The 27384-nt window shown below is 42.6% G+C and overlaps 1 protein-coding gene across 1 annotated transcript in view; it reads right to left on the reverse strand.

Annotated features, from left to right (window-relative positions):
- LGALS3 (galectin 3) overlaps nt 1–27384 on the reverse strand; it is a 39308-nt gene that overhangs the window by 9009 nt on the left and 2915 nt on the right. Inside the window, exons 2-4 of the mRNA XM_089676530.1 lie at nt 4847–4867; nt 3169–3615; nt 2964–3052 (exon numbers count right to left, since the gene is read on the reverse strand). Coding sequence (XP_089532656.1) covers nt 2964–3052; nt 3169–3615; nt 4847–4864 — 554 coding nt within the window. The 5' untranslated portion in view covers nt 4865–4867. The remainder of the gene's footprint in view (nt 1–2963; nt 3053–3168; nt 3616–4846; nt 4868–27384) is intronic.

Raw genomic sequence — 27384 nt, forward strand, 5'->3', positions numbered from 1 at the left:
TCCCACAACCCAAATCCCTCCCAAGGCCCCTCCCCGCCCACACCTATCCCAGTGTCCCCCCTCCCCCCTCCATCCCACTCTGCCGTTTCTTTTCAAATCCAAAAGAGAGAGAAAAAAAAAATAGATATACAGTTGTGACCAAAATTATTCAACCCCCAATGCTGTAAAGGGGTTTAGGGACTATAGTGTACATTTGGAATTGTATTCAGAATCAAATCCTACAAGGACGTTGTAACTACCCAAATGCAACTAAAATGACATCAATTGTTTATGTAATACAGTAGTAAATGGTTCTTATGTGGTTTCTTCATTGCCACAATTATTCAACCCCTTAAAGACTACCACTCTGAAGAACAGAGGTTCATACAGGTGCTTTCCATCAGGTATTGAAAACACCTGTGGATGTCACCGAGCAGCAATCAAGCATAATAAGCACCAATTAGGCAGCTTTAAAATGACTGTGATACTCAGCTCCTTCTAGACATTTACTGGTGTGGTTACAAACATGGTGAAGGCAAGAGAATGGTCCAGGAAGACAAGAGAAGAGGTGATTTCTCTTCACAGGAAGGGCAATGGCTATAAGAAGATTGCAAAGATGTTAAACATACCAAGAGACACCTTAGGAAGCATCATTCGCAAATTCAAGGCAAAGGGCACTGTTGAAACGCTACCTGGTCGTGGCAGAAAGAAGATGCTGACTTCGACTGCTGTGCGCTACCTGAAGCGTAGAGTGGAGAGAAGTCCCCGTGTGACTGCTGAGGAACTGAGAAAAGATTTGTCAGATGTGGGTACAGAAGTTTCAGCCCAGACAATAAGACGCACACTGCGTAATGAAGGCCTCCGTGCCAGAACTCCCAGGCGTACCCCCTTGCTGTCTCCAAAGAATAAGAAGAGTCGACTGCAGTATGCCAAAAGCCATGTGGACAAACCACAAAAGTTGTGGGATAGTGTTCTGTGGACTGATGAAACAAAATTAGAACTGTTTGGGCCCATGGATCAACGCTATGTTTGGAGGAGGAAGAACAAGGCCTATGATGAAAAGAACACCTTGCCTACTGTGAAGCATGGTGGAGGGTCAATCATGCTTTGGGGCTGTTTTGCTTCTGCAGGTACAGGGAAGCTTCAGCGTGTGCAAGGTACCATGAATTCTCTTCAGTACCAGGAGATATTGGATGGAAACGTGATGCAGTCCGTCACACACCTGAGGCTTGGGAGACGTTGGACCTTTCAACAGGACAATGATCCCAAGCATACCTCCAAGTCCACTAGAGCATGGTTGCAGAGGAAAGGCTGGAACATTTTGGAGTGGCCATCGCAGTCACCAGACTTAAATCCGATTGAGAACCTCTGGTGGGACTTAAAGAAAGCAGTTGCAGTGCGCAAGCCTAAGAATGTGACTGAACTGGAGGCCTTTGCCCATGAAGAATGGGCGAAGATACCCGTAGATCGCTGCAAGACACTTGTGTCAAGCTATGCTTCACGTTTAAAAGCTGTTATAACTGTAAAAGGATGCTGTACTAAGTACTAAGATTGAATGTCACTTGGGGGTTGAATAAAACTGATAATGCTGTGAGCACAGAAAAGACATTTGTGGTTATTTCATTATAACTGTTATGTTATATTTGTCTGACCTACAAGTGCCTCTTTAATGTAAATGTAAGCAAGATGACTGAATGATCAAAAGCAATGTCAAACTGGCCAAAACACTCAATTTCAGTGGGGGTTGAATAATTTTGGTCACAACTGTACATATAGCACAATCCCTTTTTTTTTTTTTTTTTTTTTCTAAGTCTCATTTCTAAAAATCATTGTTCATCAAGAGTTCTTGTCTAAATACTTCCCATTTTCCCCACTTTTTATGATATATCTCCATCCCATCTATGTGTGTATAATAAAGTCTTTCCATCTCACATAACTGATTCATTCTGATCAACCAATCTTCTTCCATCGGGACCTCCCTTTTTTTCCAGAACTTAGGAATCAAGCTTTTAGCTGCATTCAGAAAGTGCCAAATCCCTGAGTCCTTATATGATCTTACTGTGAGCTCAGATATATGAAGGAGGCATAACTCTGGGTCCAATCCAACATCGATCTTAGTAATTTTTCTCATTAAATGGACGATTTTCCCCCAAAACACCTGTATCTTTGAACATTCCCACCATATGTGATATAGTGTACCTACTTCACCACAGCCTCTCCAACATAATGGGGAGTTCTCCCTACTCATCTTGTGCTCCACACTCGGTGCAATGTGCCATCTAACTAAACACTTATAATTTAGTTCCACTTCTCTCATACTAATATTTTCGTGAATTAATCTAAGCATATTCCTCTGTTGCTCCTCACTGATCTCCCTCCCCATATCTTTTCCCCATTTCTCTATATAAATTAATTTTGTGTCAGTGTCTAGTGCCGTTAAGATTCTATATATTTTAGCAACCTCATGTCTCCCATCTCCCCGTGTGTCTAACAGACTTTCAAATAGATTCCAATCCTTTTTTGTTCTCACCGGTTTTGGGAGGCTCTCAAAAAAGTGTCTTAATTGGTGGTATCGAACCTCGTCCATTCTACTAAAAACCTCTCCCTTTGGGTTTTTTTGTGCATATGGGTTTTTTTGTGCAGCTCAGTGTGAAGGATTAGAGTCCTCAAAAAATTCAGTTCAGCGGTTTTCGTGTATCCCATGTTCCCGTCACCTGATCCAAGTTCTGCTTTACAGTAGAGCATCAAAAAGACAACCTTAGACTATCCACTTCAAACCAGAGGAAGTGGAAGGAAATGCTGTGCACCTGGCTGTGTGTACTAATCTTAGGGGAAAAGTATCAGTTCACTAGCAGTTCCTTTGGGGCTGTGCTACAATGTATATATAAAATGTAAAATTAACACGTAGCATGGAGTTTTTCCAGATACATCTATTATACATTGGACCCGTAGGTTCTACCAAGATCATCTCCAACTGTTATTACCTTTTAGCATTAGGGTTCACCACGCCTTGAATATTCAGCACCAAGCCAGGCATAATTCCTGATGACAGGGGCAACGTATGTGGTAATTTCTGAAACACATTATAATTGGTTTAGACATGCTATTGTATCACACAGTAGAAAAAAGGAAATCTTAGTTAAAGTAATTCAGATCTTTTTTTCAGAGATTAATTCATTGCACACTTACCAGTGGGCCAGCAGGAGCTGATGGAAAAGGAGCTGGTGGTGTTGGACTTGACTGATCGGCTGCTTTTGGGTCAGGCTGCCCTGGCACTGGAGCACCTGGGTATTGCTGCCCTGGTGCTGGGAAACCTGGATATCCAGGAAATCCCCCTGGGCCTGCAGGTGGAAATCCCCCTGGATACTGCTGTCCACCTTGAGGGAATCCTGGGTACTGCTGTCCACCTTGAGGGAATCCTGGGTACTGTTGTCCACCTTGAGGGAACTGCTGCCCACCTTGAGGGAACTGCTGACCACCTGGAGGGAAACCTGGGTACTGCTGGCCTGGCCCTGGTGCTGGGTATCCTCCTGGGTATGGCTGTCCAGGACCTCCCCATGGATTATTCCAATTCTGACCTTGTGATTGGGTTTGCTGCCCGCTGGCACTGGTTTGTCCTGATAAGGCATCATCCAGCTGTTGCAAAAAAAAAAAAGAATGGAAAAAACTGAAGGCACAGCACTGATATTGAACTGCCTATAAAATACAAAACATTAGAGCAGGTTGTTCTTAGATATAATGTGCATCCTAATTTGTGAGCCCAGGGTACAGGCCACTCTGCTTAAGATTGCATCAGATAAGCAGATTTTTTCTTTATATATTTTAAAATAAGTAGCACAAAATGTTTCAAAAATTGCCTGTACCTAATGTGGGATCTTTAAGAGGGTGAAACATGTGGAAATGCACATTGAACTCCATGTTTGTTTTTGTGGGTTTATTTTTTTATTTTTATATTTTTTTTGCCTTGACATACATTTTAATTTGTGTTTGTGTCAGCCTACTGTTGTCCCCCTCTGGGTCAACACTCAGACTGGGAGAGAAAAGGCCAATGGAAGATGGCAATTAAAGGGAAGGTACTTCTGTTCAATGAGAAGTTTCCCTTGCTCTGGTGGTTACTGTGTTAGTTGAAATCTTATGTCCTCCATTTGCCACATTCATCCTTGTGGGGGTTACGGCTGCTGGATCTATCATAGGCACTCATCAAGAGTGTGGACTTTGCCGGCCTTTTTTGCCAAGCTCCTTCATTCATATAAGCTGTACTAGAGCTTCCATGAATGAAACAGGATCTATGACTAGAGGACATGCAGATGATTGAAAGATCAGCCTCCTCCATTCATAGAGTGATTTGCATTGATCAAAGATATAGTACAGCCTCTATGAATGGAGGAAGGGCAGGCATTGTCAGCATTTTTGATGACTGCTTAGGACACTTTTCACCAAATGTAAGCACTGTCCCTTGTGCTGATTTAAAAAAAAACATTGAACTAAACTTTGACTTCAAGCCATTGGTGGTCTGGAGGTGTGTTCAGATTCAAGAGAGGGGCCAAATGCACTTTATTATTTAAACTGTCATACATTATGGAATTGAAACAGATCCCAATACATTTACTATAATATGTTAATGGATGCCTGTTCTTCAGCCTACAGCAGCAAATGGGCACCACTCCATCCCACCCACCCCCATTTACTTCATTTATCTCTAGTGTAGCAGGTTTACCTTAATATAAATTGATTCTGTTTGGAAACTATTCTATTTTTGCAAAAGCTGTCACAGAAACAGAATATCACAAAAACAGGATTTCAGTAAAACAGAATCAGAATTTTAATAGCTAGAAGCAGCAAGTAGAAGTAAAGAATTAGGACTTACGTTAAATTCGTCTGCCATTTTCTGGAAAAGAAAAAAAAGCGAAATATTCTGCATAAGCACACTTCATTCATAATAAAATAATAATAAAAAAAAATATAATAAAAACAAAATACAAGTGATAGCAGATCATTCCTTTTCTATGAAGGTTAGAACCATAAGGTCCATGTAAAACATGACCATTGTATGATACCTATATGAAGCCAAACCACACCACCCTACAACAACCGTCAAGATGGTATGGGCTTTATGGGGTTAAAACTGTCAAACATCTCTGAGAAGTGATTCACTGCAGATTGGTTTTCAAAGGGTCAGCAAGGTCTGCTGCAAGTGTAAACTTAGCCTAATGCCTGGTATACGCTATAGGTTTTATTTCGTTCAACACAGTAGACTGAGCAAAAAAAAAAAGATAGATTGCTCTACTAACACAAGCAATGTTAGTACAGCAATCTCCCACGCTGTGCTATTGAGTTCTGACAGTTCTGACAGGGGGACCGCAGAACACGCAGGCTAGCGCTTGCAGCCATTGGTTGAGAGCACTGGCCAGATGCTGGTTTTCCAGCATGCCCGTTCGACAGAAGCTGATCGTGAAATTGGCTTTTGTTGGACAGGGAACTGTACACAGGCCAAAAGTTGTCTCTCATTCAGAATGTGCGTACCCGGTATAAGTCTCTAACTTTTACAGTGATAAGGATCATGCTAAATGTGTGATGAGTTAATGGGCAACTCTCTCCCATAGTGATTGGGATAATGATAATTATGGGTTAAAGGGCAAGTCTACCAACAGAAATGCCCTTTGTTATTCAGATTTAAGCTCAGTTGCTCAGATCCTCTGCCATCATCCACCACCATTTGACAGTGGAGAAGTCAGTCCTAAGGATTAGAAGGTGCAGCATAGAGATTAGAATATATCAAGATCTCCCTGGCTCCTGACATTATCAGTTTCATGATTCAGTAGCCATATTATGGGTGGAGAACAGGTGAACATTTAGTTCTCTACATAAAAAAAGTTTCAAAAATATACAGTGCACATACACACCCTACACATAACTGCAATTTTTTTTTGTTAATGGGTTTGCAGAAACAGTATGATTGCATATTGATAGTTCTAAAAAAAATGACCATATAAACAACTATAGACACCTTATGTTCTGAGTCCTATGAACACAGCCAGTGACAGATTGCGCCGCAGTGCGGCCCTGCAGGTGCACTCAGGGCGGCGATCCTGGAGGACATCATATGCCAGGTGGGAACTGGTTAACAACCAGCTATTTACACTGTTTGTTAAGGATGCTGGCTACTGCTGGTGTTAAATTAAAGCAGGCTTTCACTGCTAAAATACCGCATTGCTTCATACAGTTGTGACCAAAATTATTCAACCCCCAATGCTGTAAAGGGGTTTAGGGACTATAGTGTACATTTGGAATTGTATTCAGAATCAAATCCTACAAGGACGTTGTAACTACCCAAATGCAACTAAAATGACATCAATTGTTTATGTAATACAGTAGTAAATGGTTCTTATGTGGTTTCTTCATTGCCACAATTATTCAACCCCTTAAAGACTACCACTCTGAAGAACAGAGGTTCATACAGGTGCTTTCCATCAGGTATTGAAAACACCTGTGGATGTCACCGAGCAGCAATCAAGCATAATAAGCACCAATTAGGCAGCTTTAAAATGACTGTGATACTCAGCTCCTTCTAGACATTTACTGGTGTGGTTACAAACATGGTGAAGGCAAGAGAATGGTCCAGGAAGACAAGAGAAGAGGTGATTTCTCTTCACAGGAAGGGCAATGGCTATAAGAAGATTGCAAAGATGTTAAACATACCAAGAGACACCTTAGGAAGCATCATTCGCAAATTCAAGGCAAAGGGCACTGTTGAAACGCTACCTGGTCGTGGCAGAAAGAAGATGCTGACTTCGACTGCTGTGCGCTACCTGAAGCGTAGAGTGGAGAGAAGTCCCCGTGTGACTGCTGAGGAACTGAGAAAAGATTTGTCAGATGTGGGTACAGAAGTTTCAGCCCAGACAATAAGACGCACACTGCGTAATGAAGGCCTCCGTGCCAGAACTCCCAGGCGTACCCCCTTGCTGTCTCCAAAGAATAAGAAGAGTCGACTGCAGTATGCCAAAAGCCATGTGGACAAACCACAAAAGTTGTGGGATAGTGTTCTGTGGACTGATGAAACAAAATTAGAACTGTTTGGGCCCATGGATCAACGCTATGTTTGGAGGAGGAAGAACAAGGCCTATGATGAAAAGAACACCTTGCCTACTGTGAAGCATGGTGGAGGGTCAATCATGCTTTGGGGCTGTTTTGCTTCTGCAGGTACAGGGAAGCTTCAGCGTGTGCAAGGTACCATGAATTCTCTTCAGTACCAGGAGATATTGGATGGAAACGTGATGCAGTCCGTCACACACCTGAGGCTTGGGAGACGTTGGACCTTTCAACAGGACAATGATCCCAAGCATACCTCCAAGTCCACTAGAGCATGGTTGCAGAGGAAAGGCTGGAACATTTTGGAGTGGCCATCGCAGTCACCAGACTTAAATCCGATTGAGAACCTCTGGTGGGACTTAAAGAAAGCAGTTGCAGTGCGCAAGCCTAAGAATGTGACTGAACTGGAGGCCTTTGCCCATGAAGAATGGGCGAAGATACCCGTAGATCGCTGCAAGACACTTGTGTCAAGCTATGCTTCACGTTTAAAAGCTGTTATAACTGTAAAAGGATGCTGTACTAAGTACTAAGATTGAATGTCACTTGGGGGTTGAATAAAACTGATAATGCTGTGAGCACAGAAAAGACATTTGTGGTTATTTCATTATAACTGTTATGTTATATTTGTCTGACCTACAAGTGCCTCTTTAATGTAAATGTAAGCAAGATGACTGAATGATCAAAAGCAATGTCAAACTGGCCAAAACACTCAATTTCAGTGGGGGTTGAATAATTTTGGTCACAACTGTAAAATAGGGAGTGCGGTATTTAAGTAGTGTTTTATAGTGAACTGAAAAAAACATTTTGAAAAATGCTTTGGGATGTCTTACCGCATACTCGGATGAGGTAAGACACTGCTTGGTGAATGGAGCCCAGTGATTCTCAACCCCCTTCCTCCAGGCCTTCACCTATCTGCAGATAACTTACCCTCCCAGTGACTCCCATCTTTTACAGTGCCTTCCAACCTCCCTTAGGCTGGCCATACATTATACAAGTTTCTTTAGAAAATTGCTTTAGATTTACCAAAAACCATATAATATGAAGTCAAACCTAAACAACACTTTCAATTGTATCCAATTAAAGAGTCCCTTGCACTACATAGTTGAAGGTAAATCTAAAGGAAAATGGGCAGAAACTGAACAGAAAATTGTATAGTGTATGGCCAGCCTTAGTGGCTCTCGGCTTGCTGAAGAACCTTTAGGTTAGTGCCTCTAACCTCCAACAGTATCTCTCAGTGCCCCCCATGTCGCAAACATGCGCAACACACAGTGAAGGACGCAGACTCCATTTTGTTAAGAGTATCCATTTTCTCCCCTCACTCCCTCCCTCTCTGAGAGGAGGCATTTGGCGTGTGTGTGTGTGTTGGTTGTGGGTCACTGGCAGGCCAAGGCATCTCTGAGCTAGGTGCCTAGGTGTCTCGGAAAGCTGTACCATTTCACAGATAGAGATAAGGCAAGCTTTCTCCATAGTTGAGAGAGATTCCAACCACATAAAACCTAACTCAGCATAGGTGACAGAATCGGATAACCTCGGTTAAAACCATTTTTCCCCTATGTCTCATATCTTGGAATATGAAAGACTTACATAAAAAAGGACATATCATCAGATGGACGATGAGCAGGCGAACAGTTTGATGGGTCACTCGCCTTGTCTCAGATACAATAGGAAAGCAGAAAAATAGATCTCGCGAAACGTTCAGTATACACTTTCATAAATCATATCTAATCAATCCTCAGACTTGTCTGCATAATAATCTGCCTGCGGGAGGGATGTCACTTGTGCAGATGAAAAGTTATAGGCCAAATATGAGTTATGGGAGATTTTTGCTCTAGTTGAGGCATCCACCCATCTCTCGATGCCCTAAGCGGAGATTGGTCCTTGGCATCAGAGACACCCCCTGCTGGGGACTACAAAACCGGCTGTCAGGCCTAAGATTAGTTAAATTGAAGAATTCTCCTATTGACCATCATAACATAGGGAGATCAAAGCACCCTTCTGCTCTGAAACTTGGATCTGCTAACCCAGGACTTTGGCAAGTACTTTAACCCTTTCACCTCTCTCTGATATCTCTTTGCTGTGCTATGTTTCTTTGTATATTTATATATATATCTTAGTTACATCCTTTTTCTGTAAATATTTTTATTGCACCCGTTTGACCTTTTAGTAATAAATCTTTCTTTCTGAAAGTGTTGAACTATTTCTATAGCTCTGTATTGCAATTTACGAATCCCTGCCTCTAAAGAGAACGCTACGGTTTGTTTAACCCTCTGTATAACAGGCACGTGTTATGACCGTTTTATACAGACGATTATCTCATTCATAGTGTTATAATAAAATAAAACTCATGCAGCGCTAAAAGTATGATAAAACACATAAAATCGTAAATTATAAAATTATATGATACCAATATAACGAAATAAAAAAATATGAAAGTGACCAAGTTCAATTACCTTATCTATTATAGTCACATAAATAGATAATAATATAAAATGACAAGCTCTAATATCCTCAAAAGTTTAAAAATATAAAAGTGACCAAGTTCAATGACTTTATCTATTATAGTGACATAAATAGATATTAATATAAAATGACAAGATATAATATCCGCACCGGTTTAAAGTGCCAGAAATCAATACACGCACTATGGCGCATGGTGCAGTGCAAGTATAAGCACTAAGACATATGGAGAAGTATAGATGTGATAAAAACGTCCCCAATTGGCGTTTAGATTAGTCTCTAATTAGTGTAGATCCGTGATGGTGAAAGATAAAATAAATGGCTGTAGATTGCACTCACCAGAGAGCGCAAATGAATGCGCATTTGAGTATTAAGGGCCAACTCCTGGTCATCGGCATCAGGTTACTTAAAACATCAGCTCATCTGGTGGGCATTGGGGGGGGGGGCAGACAGCACACCATCAGGTAGTATTCGGCACCGAGGATGGATTAGCCACCAGGGGAATCACACTAGTAAAATGGGTAAATGATGTCCAAATAGTAACAATCTGGTAGTCTGGTGTCCATAAAAAGTGTACCAAGCATACTGTGTCAATGAGGCAGGCTTCCTGACATGTTTTGTGCACAAACACGTTTTCAAAGGCAGCCTGTCTCTCCTCATGACATTTCTTTTATCACATCTATACTTCTCCATATGTCTTAGTGCGTATACTTGCACTGCACCATACGCCATAGTGCGTGTATTGATTTCTGGCACTTTAAACTGTTGCGGATATTATATCTTGTCATTTTATATTAATATCTATTTATGTCACTATAATAGATAAGGTCATTGAACTTGGTCACTTTTATATTTTTAAACTTTTGCGGATATTATATCTTGTCATTTTATATTATTATCTATTTATGGCACTATAACAGATAAGGTCATTGAACTTGGTCACTTTCATATTTTTTAATTTCGTTATATTGGTATCATATAATTTATAATTTACGATTTTATGTGTTTTATCATACTTTTAGCGCTGCATGAATTTTATTTTATTATTGATGAGAGGGTTTGAGGTTTTTACCTTTTCATGCTAGCTGCTCCTTTTTATATGTTTATCCAGCACTCGTTTTATCTGATTGGATTTGATTATAGTGTTATAGCTGATAACACCGAGTTTCCTCTTTCTCTGTACAAAAAGGAGGTGGTGGCAGTGTGAAGGGTTAATTGCGTAATTAACCTGACCCAGTAACTATCGCCCAGGCTGCCGGTACATCGATTGTGGTCCGTTAGCTGGAAAATTGTTGTGCTGGGTGTGGCATTGTTACGCACGTCACATCACGGTTTTAGATCGGCTTGTCCTTCGGTCACGATTTTGGGGTGAGAAGGTCTGGGGTCTGATGCCGCAATCATGACACCCCAACCTTCCACAGTGCTCCCCAGACCCCTACAGAAACCTCATTCCCTACAGGGTGACCAAATTATCTGCAGAGTCTCCTAACCCGCTCCACAACCCCTATTTCCCCCAGAGCGACACCCAACCCTGTTCAGAGCCTTCCAGCCTTCCATTACATTTAACAATCCCATACTTTTGTTTTGTGAGTATAGACTTTGTTACTCTTGAAACATGGAAGATTTTGGAAGAATTTGCCATGCCCTTGTCTCAAAAACGCTTGAGAACCACTGGTTTAAAGTGTCCTCTGAACGTCATTCAATGGAAAATCTGACAGATGAAATATAAATAGAATGCAGAACACGCAAAATCCACAGCACATGGCTACAGAGGAGATTTGAATATGACAATCAGAGCAGTGGAAGTAGGCCGCAGATGTTTTGCATTGATACACACTATTATTAGTCATCACAGGATGGTTGCTCAGCCTGAGGGGAAGGAGAGGCCCTGACTGCTCCCACAGATAACTGCTGCCAAACCATAGTGAGTGAGAATTCAAAAGGAATGCTACATTCTCACAACAGCAACAGAAAGCCGGCTAGCGTCCATGCTCATTGCTGGGAGAAATCCATAAACTATGTCGATACTCTTCTCTATAGACATATCCGTATTCAGAGTTTGTGTCGAGCTGGCTATGAACTGCTACAATTTCAGCTGGTTCAGAGGAACCGGATGAAATTATAACAATGGGTGGCAATGCCGGTGCGACAAAAGTAGCAGAAAAGTACTAAGAGGAGCCATACTGAAAATTTTTAGCCAAACAATGCCTGCAGCCACTGTACAGGTATTCTGACAGCCAGCGCTGTCAGACATGGTTTCCCCTTAAAGTGTTACTAAACCCACAACAGTAAAATCAGTCTGTATATGCAGTAAAGCACGCTTGTTACACTCACTGTGCAATCTAAGGGGTTAATCCTCTGCATTGTGTAAAAACACTGTTTGATCCTGTCTCCTCTGCCCCTCCTCTTGTTGAAATGACCACCTGATACAAACTGAACTCGTGGTCACATGCACATGCTCAATTTGGTGTGTATTGCTAGAGAGTTTTTTTTTCTTAGGAGAGTGCATGTGATTAGCACAGGGCCAATCATCACTGTCCAGACAGAGGTCAGGGGATTTCCATCTTCCTAGAGCAGAAAGAAAACTCCTCCTATAAGCTTTAGCTAGTGGTGGGCTGGACACAGATAGAAGTCACAAGACTGCTCTAACTGCTGAGGAGAAAAGGTATTTAACAGTTTATATTTACTAAAATAATTGCTCTTCCATGTTGTGTGTACTGTGGGAGACCGGATATAGAGAATGCAGGGTCCTGGGTTTAGTAACACTTTAACACTGGAAGATTTCCATTTACTTTAGTACAGGTACTTATATAGCGCTGTCAAATTACGGAGCGCTTTACACATATAGAATCTCCCAGAAGTGAGTACATCCCTCACATTTTTGTAAATATTTTATTATATCTTTTCATGTGACAACACTGAAGAAATGACACTTTGCTACAATGTAAAGTAGCGAGTGTACAGCTTGTATAACAGTGTAAATTTGCTGTCCCCTCAAAAAGCTCACAGCCATTAATGTCTAAGCCACTGGCAACAAAAGTGAGTACTTTACACCTCTAAGTGAAAATGTCCAAACTGGGTCCAATTAGCCATTTTCCCTCCCCGGTGTCATGTCACTCGTTAGTGTTCCAAGGTCTCAGGTGCGAATGGGGAGCAGGTGTGTTAAAATTGGTGTTATCACTCCCATTCTCTCATACTGGGCAAGCAAATGCAAATTTAATGGTAGTGGTGGCAGTAGGGGGATCATTTTAAGGACCCTCCTCCTTCAACTATACTATCTTTTTTTTTTTTTTTTAATTTAAATATTTATTAATTTTTCATATTATTACAAAAATCCATAAGAAGAGACACAATACATATAAATATCCATACATTTCTACTCTGTCCCTTCTATTTACCTCTTTTCTATTCCCTTCCCTCCCAACCCACCATTTCCCCCCTTCCCCCCCCCCTCCCCTCTGCAAGATCTCCAATCTCTCTAGGCCCAGTAACTTCGAATAACTTCCTAGATTAGAGTTTTCTATATTTCTCTTTCAATCCCGATTTTTCCCATCGTGAGTAGTATATTTTCATCCTATCTTCCTGAATATGATAAGATTTTTCCATTCTGCTAATCTGGTTTACCCTATTGATCCAATCCTCCTCCGTTGGTATCTCTACCTTCCGCCAATACTTGGGGATCAACCCTTTTGCAGCACTTAAGTAGTACCATACACCTGATTCCTTATATTTATTTACTGTTGTCTCAACACTATGTAAGAGACACATGGTTGGGTCTAATCCTATGTCATTTCCAGTTATTTTTTCTATTAATTTGACTATTGTCTTTCAGTAAACCTGAATTTTTGGACATTGCCACCATATGTGAAACACCGTGCCCTCTTCCCCGCATCCTCTCCAACACATATTTGAATTCTCCCCCCTCATCCTGTGCTCAGTGCTCGGTGTAATATGCCATCGTGTCAAACATTTATAGTTAATCTCAACGTCTCTCATACTAACATTCTCGTGAACTAGTCTAAATATCTTATTCTGTTGATCTTCATCTATTACCACCTCCATATCTCTTTCCCAATTTGTTATAAAAATTAACTTTGTGTCTGTGTCTAGTTCTGTGAGTACTCTATACATTTTTGTAACTCCGTGTTTCCCATCTCTACGTGTTTCTAATAGCCTTTCAAACATGTTCCATTCCTTTTTTAATCTCAAGGGTTTTGGGAGAGTTCCTATAAAACATTTTAATTGATGATATTTCTACTCATCTATTTTAGTAAACATATCTCCTCCCATCTCTTTTAATTCTTTAAATGTTCTCAATTCCCCCTCTACCAATACGTCCCTCAATTGTATATCTTCCTTTTTAATCCATCTCCCTGATACCTCATCTTTTCCCGGAGGGAAGAATTCCGTGTTTGCAAGAGGCATTAATATAGAGTTGAATTCCCATTTCATGTGTTTATGTAAGTTGTCCCATATCCTTAAGACAATTAAAGTGTAGGTGCTTGTGCCCTCTTTGGTTCTTCTATAATGTGCTGGAACCCATATCATCTTGCTCAAATTAATTCCACTCAGATCATTCTCTATTTTTACCCAACTTTTCCCCTTATGATTAAAAGTCCAATCATAAATTCTTGCTAACATTACTGCTTTGTAGTATCTCTTGACATCAGGTAGTCCCATCCCCCCTTTCTCTTTAGTCCTACTTAGTGTTGCATATGATACTCTTGGTTTTTTATTCCTCCATATATATCTTGTTAATATTTTTCTCATTATCTTAAAAAACACCTCTGGGAGTTTGATCGGGATCATTTGAAATCTATAGAGTATTTTAGGTATAATTACCATTTTAATTAGGTTCATACGTCCTAACCATGATGGATTTCCTCCTTCTAATCTTTTTAGTTCGTCCTTAATCTCATTTATCAGAGAGATATAGTTTAATCTATACAGTTGTTTATATGAGGTAGCGAGTTTTATGCCTAGGTATTTAATATCTTTTTCTCTCCAAATAAAGGGGAATTCATTTTGTAGCCTTTCTTTTTCGCTCTTTGGTATATTAATATTCAAAATCTCAGTTTTTGTTGGATTAATTTTTAGGTTAGATAGTTCCCCATATTCCTTCAGAAACTTCATTATATTTGGTAATGTTATTCGGGGGTTGCCTACATAAAACAGTAGGTCGTCCGCAAAGGCCGCTACTTTATGTTCTATATTTTCTATCTGGATTCCCTTTACCGCTCCACTATTTCTTATTATTGATAGCAGGGGTTCCAGTGTCAATACATACAGCAAGGGGGACAGTGGACATCCTTGCCTTGTTCCATTGGACATCCCAATGGATTCCGACCTCTCCCCATTTACTGTGATGATTGCGGTGGGCTCCTTATATAGTTTACCTATCCATTCTCGCATTCTCTCTCCAATCCCCAACCCTTCCAAGTTGTCTATCATAAAGCCCCAGTCCACTCTATCAAACGCCTTTTCGGCATCAATTGACAAGAGCACCACCGGGGCTTTCCCTTTTCTACTTTTCTGGATAAGCATCAGAGTTCTCAAGCCATTATCTCTACCCTCTCTCCCCTGGACAAAGCCCACCTGGTCTCCATGGATCCATTCGGGCATTAGATCTTTCAGCCTGTTTGCTAGGACCTTTGCGTACAACTTAGTATCTGTGTTTAATAGTGAAATTGGTCTGTAGCTAGAGCACTGAGAGGGATCTTTTCCCTCCTTGTGGATGAGAACTACATGGGTCTGAAGGGATTCCCTCCTCACCTCCATCCCGTCTCCCAAGTCATTCATATATTTCTTTAACTTTGGTAACAGTACTTCACAAAATTTTTTATAGTACTTAACAGTATAACCATCCGGGCCTGGGCTTTTCCCTCCCCCTGTACTTCTTAATGCTACTTCTATTTCTTCCTGAGAGATTTCTGCCTCCAGGGAGTTCAGTTGTGTTTCACTAAGCTTTGGCAATCCCGCATTTTTTAAATATATCCTCCTTTTTTCATTAATACCTTCTCTAGTTTCTTTTGATGTTCCTTGGAGGCTGATGTTATACAACTTTCTATAATACTCCGTGAATACTTTAATGATTTCTTTAGTTGAGTGGACCATCTCCCCCTTAGGGCTTTTTATCTTTTCTATATAATTCCTGTTTTTCTTCTTATTCAGGGCTCTCATTAAGTATTTTCCTGGTCTATCACCCCATCTATATCTTTCACTTAATACTTTATTATATACTCTTCTCCTCTTCTCATCCATCAATCTCTCTAATTCGTCTTTTTTATCCCTTAACTTCTGTCTTGTTTCTATTGTTATTTTTTTCTTATGTATCCACTCCAATTCCAGGATTTCCTTTAAGAGTCCGCTAACCCTCTCTCTTCTTTCTTTTTTCTTCCTTGCTCCCATCGCAATCAGGATTCCTCTTATATATACCTTATGACTTTCCCATACTGTAGCTGTCGATACTTCCTCTGTTTCATTCTCCTGGAAATATACCTTAACCTCTTCACTGATCCTCTGCACAATATCCTCATCAAAAAGAAGAGCCTCATTTAACCTCCATCCTAAACCTCCCGCCTACCTTTTTCCCCATCCCATTTTCATTACAACTGGGGCGTGGTCCGAAAAAGTTCTTGTCTCTATTTCTATTTTAACCAGCATTTCAATGAGTTGATGATCCATTAAAATGTAATCCAGTCTCGAGTATATCTCGTGTGCATTAGAGAAGAAGGTATAGTCTCTGTCCTTCATATGCATTATTCTCCAGGTGTCCACCAGTTGGTACTCGTGGATCACCTTCCTCAAAGCACTCAGGGACCTACCCCCTTCTCTCTGCACAAGGGAGGTTGCATCTATCTGTGGGTCCATACAGAGGTTTAAATCTCCTGCTATTATCAAACGCCCTTTTTTAAAATCTATCAATTTTTTTAGCAGACCCTTCAGAAAGATCTCAGGTTTCTTGTTGGGGCAATATATATTGGCTAGTGTGCATTCAATTCCCTGTAGTTTACCTTTCAAAAACAGGAATCTCCCTTCCGGGTCAGTCCTTCTATCTTCCAACTCAAACCTCATATTTTTTTGCCAATCCTATTGCCACCCCCTTTGCTCTTTTAATTGGAGAGTCAGCGTAATACCATGTAGGATAATATTTGGATTTTAGTTTCACATTAGATTCTATCTCAAAATGTGTCTCCTGCAAAAATACCACTGACGTTGCCCTAAGTTGTTTAAAGAGCTCTTTAAACAACTTGAATCTTTTCCCAGGGCAATTTAACCCATTCACATTATATGTTATAAACTGTATTTCTTCCATCCTTCTTGATTTTGTTTATCTCTCTTCTAATTCGTCTCCTCCTATTAGGCCCAGATGACTTGCAGAATATTAGCCCCACCCCCCCTCCTTCCCCCCTCCTACCGCCCCTCCCGCTCTCTCTTTTTTTTCCCCGACCCATTTTTAGGCGCATAAACTGCCTACAAATCATTTGTGGATCCATTTCCACCATTGATTAAAATTTAGGGCGTAAGCTCCACCTATGTACGGCTCACCTCATCTCCGACCCGCCCGATTCCCTCTCTCTATAGTCTAGACTCAGCGAGAGTCATTACTCTTTACCTCCCACCCTTAACCGTATCCTCTAAGCGGATCTCGACCTCTGGAGGAGGAAGACCAGTGGCGAGAGAGTGAAGTAAGAGAGAAGAGAGCAAAAAAAAAAAAAAAACTCATTCTCTACTTAATTCATTGCATTAGTTATATTTCCTTTGTCTTCTTTTTCTTCTTCCCACCCAGCTATCTCCATTCTATGCAAGTCCAGTCTATCACAAAAGTCTCTTAAATCTTCCGGAAATCGCAAATACGCTGTAACCCCATTTTTCCAGCCAATTAGAAATGCTGAGGAACCCCATCTATACTGCACATTCTGTTTTCTCATTTGCTCCAACAGGGGTTTCAGGGATCTCCTTCTCCTTAGGGTCTCTACTGTTAAGTCCGCATAAATTTGGATAATCAAGTCTCCAAACTTAATTAATGATCTTCCCTTGGTCTTCTTCCAAATCTCCTCTTTAGCCCCAAATTTTTGGAAATGGACAATTATGTCCCTCGGTCTTTCCTTCTCAGTAGCCTGATTGAACTTTCCTATTCTAAATACTCCGTCTAACTTGATCCCGTCTGTTTCAGGTCTATCTCTTATGGAGTTTAGGATTTTTTTGACTAGTTCGTATAATATTTCCCCTTTAGCAGTCTCTGGTGTGACAGGGTGCTGCTGGCGTATAGCTGCCTGTACCCCCTGGCCGGCTGTTTGATCCTGGGTCAGAGGGACCCATAAATATCAGAAGAGCTACTCTCCTTCCCTGAGTCGACTTCTAAGGACCAAGAAAGGAAAGTGAAAGGAGGAGGAAAGAAAGAAATATAGTATCGGAAACCCTGAGGAATCCCCCCCAGGACTGAGCAGCAGTGAAGACCCCCCACACAAGTATGGAGTCATCGTCCTGAGAAAGGAGGGGTGAGTGAAAAATGTTGGGAGCTTATTGTGTGGTAAACCCCTGAGTGTCATAGGCTACTAGGGGGTGAAGGAGGGGGAGGATTCCCAGGGGCTAGAAGATAAGAAGAGAGGAGGCCCAGGTGTCCTAGGAGAGTAAAGGATATAGGAAAAATTGCAAGTCTACCAAGATATTTAGAGGACATGAAGAATAAAGGTCCCAAGGGAGCAGGGCCCAAAGGGTCCCAAACAGGAACAATAAAGAAATATACATCATATGGAAATACTACGCCAGAAAGGGCCCAAGGTGCAAAGGGGGAAATGGACACTAGTTCAGGAAGTAGTCCTAGATTATCAATGGGCTTGAATAGCAGCAGTAGCCAACAAATAGTGGATGGCCTGGGAAGGAAAGGATCTGAAGGTGAACTACAGGTACCAAATAAGAAGGAGATGACTGAAATGTTTCAAAATCTGGAAAAAACGATAAAACATGAAATGACAGCTATTCGAAACGATTTAGGACATCTGCTAGCAAGAATTGAAGAAACGGAGGAGAAAGTTAAAACCCAGGCCCAGAACATAGATAATCTAAGGAAAAAAATAAGCCAATTAGAAAACAACCAGAAAAAAATGATCTATAGGATGGAAGTTCAAGAAAATAAAGAAAGAAGGTGTAATCTTAGAATACGAGGAATAACAGAGACCTTCAACTATACTATCAATATCTTTCCTTCAAGATCTGATATTGCCCAGCCAAGCAATACCTGAAGTACCCGGCGATGGACCTAATACCAAAACTCCTATCCCCCCACTCCAAAATCAGTAATCAAGGTGTTTGACAAAGGTGCTGTTTTCTAATGTGCTTCAGTTTACAATCTGGTTTGGTAAAGGAAAATATGTCATTCAATAAAAGTTCTTCATGCAGGAATAAGATCAATTAGATTGCAAACATTCTGAAAGCTCTTCAGCTGTTTCTAAACCACAGAAAATCCTTTTTGTTCATTGTTCTACAGTCACTCGTATAATATATTGTGTCAACATTAGTCATCTGCATGACTGATTGTTCATCCATGTAATAATGTTTGGTGCATTAAAGCAGACCTATCAAATACGTAACAAATATGTATGAATACACATGTAGCACCCTCCTAGTCGGGTGCTAGGATGTATATAGTTAGAATAGGAAACATTAGGAAAAGCTGATTGGGCTCTCTGCTTAACAGGGTGCTGTGATTGATTAGTCAGGTCTGCTTGTGATGCTCTGGTGTTGCTTGAATTTGTCTGAGTTCTGCCCGCCTTCAGGAAGCTATGAGAGGCTTCCAGAACAGGGGCTAGAAAAATGAACAGCATGAATATGGATAAAGCCCTAGCCAATTGCAGGGGAGTGTGGCCCCATTGCATGCTGGGAGTGGTATTTATGTTCTGCACATGGGTTCTTCCCCCCCGGAGTGGATTGCACCAAGCCAGGCTGGAGGCAGGCTGCCTCTCCTGGCACTTGCTGCCATGTTCCCTCAGGTGGGTTGACCTGTGGGCCTGAAGTTAGAGAGAGTGACCCTGGTTCTACAGTAAGCTGACTGAGGGGAGCTGTCTGCCAAAAATCTGTCTGTTATCACTGGAAAGAGAGTCACTTGGAAGATTTGAAAAAGGCAATCATTCTGTACTTGGACTTGTGAGTACAGACACTGAGAGATCTTGGGGACTCTGTGTGCTTTGCTATCCCTCTGGTGCTTGATAGTCAGTGTGGGTCTGAGAAAAGAGAACACTGGCTAGTGTTCTGAAGAGCATGTCCAATGGGTGCTACTAAAAAAGGACTTTGCTCAGTTCTATTAATTCTGGACTGCTACAGTCTACAGTAACAGGCCTGTACCTGAGGAGCTCAGCCCTGCAACTACTACTGCTGCTAAAGAGACTGAGCTCACTCCTGAAACCACTTGTTACTACACTTTAACCCCTTCACGCCGGTGCCTCCTGGCCATTTAAGGGGTTTCTACCGCCAAGAGGCGGGGTGGGGTTTAGGGTCATGTGACCGCTGTGATTAGCTGTCACAGCGGTCAGATGATTGGAAAGGTCCCAATTGCAAGGAGAGATCGGGACCTTTCCGTGGGATGCCGACACATGTGTTAAGAGTGCGCAAGGTACATGCATTCGGCACATGTGTGTTTACAAATGGTACGCAAATACGCAGCTGCTCGGCATCAAGGCCCAGCTGCTGAAAGGCAGCATATTTGTGTATGCTTGGCGTGAAGGGGTTAAAGAGAAGTCTGCTATCTGCTTTCAGTCAGGACTTAGTGTTCAACTAAGAGATCAGCTAGATGTCCTCAGTGTGAATAGCTCTAATTTTGGAGTATCCTACTGAATCTCCTATCCCCAGTTCTACAATAAATTCCTAAAACAAACATCCCTTAGACTGGTCATTGAAGACCATGAGCGGAAGTATGTGTATTTGCCTGAGGAAATACACTAAGCCTGGCTGCAGGGCAAAGCAAGGGGAAACCTGGGCAAACATACAAGTGGCCCTCACGAGGGTAGCGCTACACATGCATGGCAATGCACAATGTACTCCAAAAAAAACCCCATATATATATATTTTTTAGATGTAACACCGTCAGGGTTAGATAGTTTAGACAAAGGCTAAGTAGCAGCCTTAGGATGAGTCAGCCTGGGGGTGAGGTTACCTCAGGACAGGCTGTGAGGCTATAACAGCTCAGGGCTTCTGGAGCCCTCCCACCTTTCCAAAAACCTAAGAGCTTTCTGGAGCGAGAGAGGAGTGGAGGAGGCCCAGATCTGCATGTTTGAGGGACTCTGGCCAATCCTCTGGCAAGAGGCTGGACATGGTGACCAGGGCAATCCTAAAAAGTGGCAGAGCCTGCGGGGAGGTGTGCAAAGTTGGGTGGAAGATGGACTGAGAAGAAGGTTGCAGTGAAGAGCCTGGGAGAGGGCCCCAGGGAGGAGCCTACCTGCAGGCAGGTTTCTGGAAGGGAGAATCTCCTCTGTACCATGGTCTCCTTGGGAGGACAGCCTGTGATGCAGGGAAGGAGCCAGAACAGGCATAAGGCCTGAAGGCAGCCACCAACTCACCAAGCAAACTGAAAAGGACAGAGTGAGTACTCCTACACCCCCTGGGCCAGATAAGAGGAGAGGGTAGTCAGGTGCAATACTCAACTAGTCTTCATGCAGGACTGCTTAACTGTAAACTCTTGGGTTTTCTTGCTCAGGGATACCCTCAGGCAGCTGGGTGAAAGGAGGAATCATCCGGGATCTGAGGAGGTACACCAAAGAGCCTTTAGTGCTTTTTAAAGAGACTGTTGTTATCTGAATTGTTTGCACATAGTTGCTCAGAAGTTGTCCTCAATTTTGCACTTCCTTGGGCATCCCATATACCCTTAGACCCCATCCAAGTTCATAACCCTTTAATAAAACCATAAAACCTAGCTTAAGGACTGTTTACTGACTCCAAGTGTACAGATGTGGAAAATGCATGTTGCCTGGCTGTGCAGAGCATAGGAGGACCAAAATCAAATCCAACAGCCCTTACAAGGGTAGTGCTACATAAGGAAAACTGTCCTTTATTATTAAATATCCATTCTTGAGCTCCAGTCGGGAGACTATGCCCTGTCCAGCAATTGTAATGATTTCTTGTCTGACATATCCATTATGTTCTATGTTCAGTATATCACAGCCACAATTATATTGCAATGCAATAATAACCACCAGAAGCCACAATTAGCATTCATGGTGAATGTAGCATTCTTTCCAATGTGCTTAGCTTGGATTCAACATTACCTTGTGATGCTTTGGAGACGCATTTACTGCCTTCAAAGTTGTATAAAGCTATTTGTGCATTCTCATTGATTTGTAATGAATGAAAAGCAGTTGTCAAGTAATCTAATCTCCATAATTGATTAGTGAAAATACTTGAGAGTAACTGCAGTTTGCATAAATAAAAGCTGGTCATACATAAATCCAACAGAATCATTCACCCACCCTTAACAGCATGGATGGCTGGATCTCTCCTGCCAGTTGCCAGCTATTGTGTTCTGACATTTGGCTCCAGCAGCTGTCAGAATACCTGAACAGTGCATGCATGTGATTTGGATTGGGAATAAAATTTCAACAAAAGTTGTTTGTTCAGTTGACTTTTGTCAAGCCAGGTGGTGCCAGCATGAATCAGCCAGAATTCGAGCCATGTATGGGAGACACTACACATACACATGGACATCTTCAGACTGGTTCAACCACTTATAATAAAAAAAAATCAAAGTTACACTTACGGTAACGCCTTTTCCAGTAGTCTTTCAGGACAGCACCTTGAGAGACTTCGGCTCCTCCCCACCTGAGGAAACACCTCCACCCTAAGTAAAAATACTGTCACTCCCCTCCGACCTCAGTTCTTGGCATAGTACTTCCGGTCACCTTGGGGAGACATAATATGAGACACAAAAATACAATAAGACATCTCTCATAAATATTTTAAAACAGAGGGTAGGTAACCGGTGCTGTCCTGAAAGACTACTGGAAAAGGCGTTACTGTAAGTGTAACTTTGATTTTCCCCTCTCGTCTTTCAGGACAGCACCTTGAGAGGATAAGCGAGTACTCACCCCTAGCGCGGTCCCACTGCTTGCAGCACCTTACGTCCGAAGGCCTGCTCTTGCACCGAGACCAGGTCAAGTCTGTAATGCCTAACAAACGTCCCGTAACTGGACCCAGTCGCAGCCCTACAGATCTGTCCCGGGGAGGCCCCTGCCTGTTCCGATTGTTTGGTCGCCATGGCACGCGTAGTATGCGCCCTGATTCCCTCTCTAGACCCTCGGCCCAATATGCGTGCTCTATTGCTAGTCTCAACCATCTAGCCACTGTGCGCCTGAAGGCTTTTTGCCCTTTCCTAGCCCCTGCAAAAGAAATAAAAAATGAATCTGTACTACGAAATTCCTTAGTCCTATCCAGGTAAAGGAGTACACACCTTCTTTCTTACATCCAACAAGTGAAATTTTTCTTCTCTTTCACCTGAGGAATTAGGGTAAAACGAAGGTAAAACGATATCCTGTCCCCTATGAAAATCTAAAGCCACTTTGGGAACAAAGGATGGGTCCATCCTGAACACCACCCTATCTGAAAAAATCTGCAAATAAGGCGCTCTGATAGACAGAGCTTCCAGCTCACTCACCCTTCTCGCTGTGGTGATTGCCACCAAGAAAACTGTTTTAAACATGAGGGCCCTAAGGGAACTAGAACCTAGGGGCTCAAACGGTGGCTCCATTAACACTTTACTGCCGACAGTAAGGGGACTGGGGGAAAAGTGTAACACAGGGGGAAATCCCACTTCTGCGCTAACGCATCCACCGCCCGAGCCCCGTCCCACCGGTTTAGTGAGAAGAAACTCGGGACTTTGCTATTTCGACCCGACGCAAATAGGTCTATGTCTGGGGATCCCCATTTCCTTACAATGGATTGGTAAACCTTCCCATTGAGAACCCACTCTGACTCTCTCAATTGCCGTCTGCTTAGAAAATCGGCCACCTGATTTAATTCCCCTTTTAGGTGGACGGCCGATAAGGAGGCGAGATTCACCTCTGCCCACGACAGAAGCACCACCGTCAGACCCCAGAGGGACTTGGTTCTTGTCCCTCCTTGTCTGTTCACATAGGCCACCACCGTCACATTGTCCGAAAGGACGCAGACATGATGGCCCCCAATCAAATCCTAGAAGGAACAAAATGCCTTCCAAACAGCCCTTAGCTCCTTCCAGTTTGAGGATTCCCCTCTTTCTTCTCGAGACCACGTGCCCTGTACCACTGATTCCCCCAGGTGCACCCCCATCCCTGGGCGCTGGCGTCTGTTGTGATCTCCCTGACCACCGGAAAACTCCACAGTAGCCCCTGAGTTATGTTGGCTGTCTTCCTCCACCACCAAAGGGATCTCTTTACCTTGGAGGGAATCCGCACCCAGAAATCTAATGACCACAGTTGCTGGTCCTAAACGCTCAAAATGAACAGTTGCAGAGGATGTAGATGCAACCCCGCCCATTGTACCGCAGGAATGGACGAGGTTAATGGCCCTAACACATAGCCTGCCTCAATGATATTCCCCGGCTTCCCAGGGGCCGCCTGATCCCTCTGTCTAACTTGTTGAGCTTCTCCGGGGTTAGCAAGGTCTTTTGACAAACGGAGTCCAGTATATACCCCAGATAAGTCAGACTGGACTTGTCCAGATTCAGCAGCCATCGCAAACTCTCCAGATGGCTGAACCGCCGAGCTTGCGAACAAGAGAAGATCGTCTAAATAGGCTACTATTGCAATTCCCTTCAGCCGAAGAGGAACCAGAGCTTCGGACATAACTTTGGTGAAGATCCTTGGAGAGGAGGAGAGCCCGAAGGGCAAGGCCGGGAACTGTAGGTGACACGTCCCTCCTGGACTCTGAACCGCTAGCCTGAGAAACTTCTGAAATGCCTCCGTGTACGTATGTATGTATACGTATGTACGTATGGGTATGTGCAGATAGGCATCCTTTAAATCGATTGAGGCTAGGAAGGCCCCCGGTGGAAGCAGGGCTCTTACTGTGAAAATCGAGTCCATCCGAAACTTTTTGTATTGGATGGTCTTGTTCAGGGGTTTCAAATTTAGGATCAATCTGTACACCCCTGAAGGTTTCTAAACCACGAACATATGAGAGTACAAACCCTCCCCTATCTCTGCCTTGGGGACTCTTACTACAACCTTTTGCTCCTCCAGCTCCCGTAGAGAGGCTAGTAAGGCCGAAGCCTTTTGTGGACAACTGGACAGGCTTGTTACCAATAACCTTCGCGGCGGTGGCCTCGGGAATTCCAGGCGGTACCCCCTTCTCACGATGTCCAGTACGAAGGGGCTGGAGATCTCCGCTTCCCACCGTGGTAGGAAAACCCCCAATCTTCCTCCCACCGGGGGAAACGAGTCACCGCAGCTTCTGGGGCTGCTCAGGAGGACGTTATATTGCTCCTCCCTTGCCCCTCCCTCTCTGCCCCCATGTCCTCCTCTGAACTTCTGGTCTAGGGACCTGTCTCTTTGGGGAACGAAACTGCCTTCCCCCTTGATCCTGCATTTTCCGCTTCAGGGGAAAGGACTTCCTGTCCGCTGTGCGGTCTAACACCGTTTCTAATCCTGGACCAAACAGGAGGTCACCAAGTCCCATCATGCCTCTGCCTTTGGGAGTCATGCATGTAACTGTCACTCTTGCAAAGCCTCATGTGACTTGTAGTTTGGCAACAGCTGAAGGGCTGCCAGTTTGACACCCATGACATAGATAATGTGTACGATGCTAATTTGGCCAAATACTCTGAAATGGATGAGGCTTATTACAGTTTAAAAAGATTTGTGAGTTAAAGCAATCAATTTTAAGTAGGAATAATTTCATTGGGGACAGAAATGTATATTTAATTATGAATCAAAACATTGACATTGATATTTATTTTCTTTTACATGGAGTTGAGTACAGCTTGTTTGCAAGGTTTTTTTACTGAAAAAGCAGTTACTCCATTTTGATTCTGAAAGTGTTTGCCCCATAAATGAAACAAATAAGATGAAAGGTTCCTGGGTGAAAAACAGAAGACAACCTGAAACGTGAGGCAACTGGAAATTTTCAGCATGGTGTACCCCAAACCTGGATAAAATTCACACAAAAACAACCTCCGTGGGCTGCCACAAACCTGCTGGCTGATTGTGGGAGGTCTGAAGATAAACAATGACTAAGGAAACTGGACAAAAATGATCATTGAACTATATAAACAAGGAGTTATAACCCCATAGACACAACAGGAGAGCTGTGTCTTCTGACTGCCATAGACCAAATGCAAAAGGAAGACACTAGAGGCCTTTACAGGGGTTGGCCAGTGCAACTGTAACTGAAACCTCAGGATTTGCAAGCATGGGCTTTGCCCTCTGTTCTTAGTGAAAGACGGTCAGTATATTAACTTAAATATTAATAAGTGACTTATGTTAGTGTCTCTCTTCTACCAGAAAAAAATTCTACTTTTTGCCAATTTTATATGAGGCAAATGTAGTTCCATGTCAAGGTTCGTGAACACAAGCATCTCATAGTCTGCTTACTTACGAACCTTTAAGACCTCCATTGATGGCTATAAATTCCTGCTGAATCGGCCAACATTTGAGCGATAGGCGTCTGTGCAAGTGACACCCGATGCAACAAAAACTATTGAGACAGGTGCTAAATAGTCAGCTGAACAGCAACTGCATCCTATCAAATGCAGGTAATATGCAATAGCACCAGCTGCCTGAATTCAATGGAGATTCATTTGAAATGGTTGGGGAAATCATTTGATTTTTTTCCTCCCTCTCTTGTGAGCTGAATGGCCTAACTTAGAACCATCCATGCCCAGCCCTTACTCTCACTATGCAAAAACAGAATATCTATTCACAATGCCTCAGGGTGAAATGGAGACAATGAAATCCTGCCTTGCAATAGGTCTCTCCCAATTTGTTTTTTGTGTAAACACCCAGCATAGAAGAGGCTGTAAACCATATACTTGTATGTACAAGCCCAAGCTCTTAAAAAAGGAATCGTTGGGCCCAATGATTATCAACTAAAATCTATTAAATCCTCTTATACTTGTCAAAGACACCGCAATACTGCAATTTGCCAGGGATCTTCTCCCTGTACTCGCTGCCACAATTCAAAGAGAGTGCGTTCGTGTGGGGCTCCGCCCACATAGATGCGTCATTGATTTACAGATCCCTGTTAATGAACTACAAGTACCTACAGCCTTTGCAGCTGTCAGGTTGTAGTTCTCAATGAACAACCATGATGCTGTTGAGTGCTGTGGTAGTTCATTGAATCTTCCTGTCAGTGTAAAACTGTCTGCCTGTCCAAGGTATGGGCAGTCAGCTTCAAAGAACAGAGGTATACCACTCAGGCAAACAATCCAGATCAATCCACAACAGGTGCAGGCTCTGGCTCGCCACCACACACGATGTGAAGAAGGGTCAGCCACACACCAGAGGATAGATGAGTATAGTTTGTATTTATTGATCCATAGGACACACAAAACACCAGGACATGAATACAGGACCTATTAACGCGTTTCACGCGATCTCATGCTTACTCATGATTAAGTACGAGATCGTGTGAAACGCGTTAACAGGCCCTGTATTCATGTCCTGGTGTTTTGTGTGTCCTATGGATCAATAAATACAAACTATATTTATCTATCCTCCGTTGTGCGGCTGACCCTTCTTCCTGGGCAGACAGCTTACACCGACAGTCTGCAGAAGACCTGCATGGCACCAGCGATCTGCTGATCACTAGTGCAATGCTTTCCAGGTTCCTAAAACCAAAAAAAATAAATAAATGTACATTTTTCTACCTGCAAAAAAACGTGCATTTATTATTTTT

This window comes from Staurois parvus, unplaced genomic scaffold (assembly GCF_062004578.1).
Source record: "Staurois parvus isolate SC_StPar_1 unplaced genomic scaffold, SC_StPar_1.0 ptg000171l, whole genome shotgun sequence".
NCBI lineage: Eukaryota > Metazoa > Chordata > Amphibia > Anura > Ranidae > Staurois > Staurois parvus.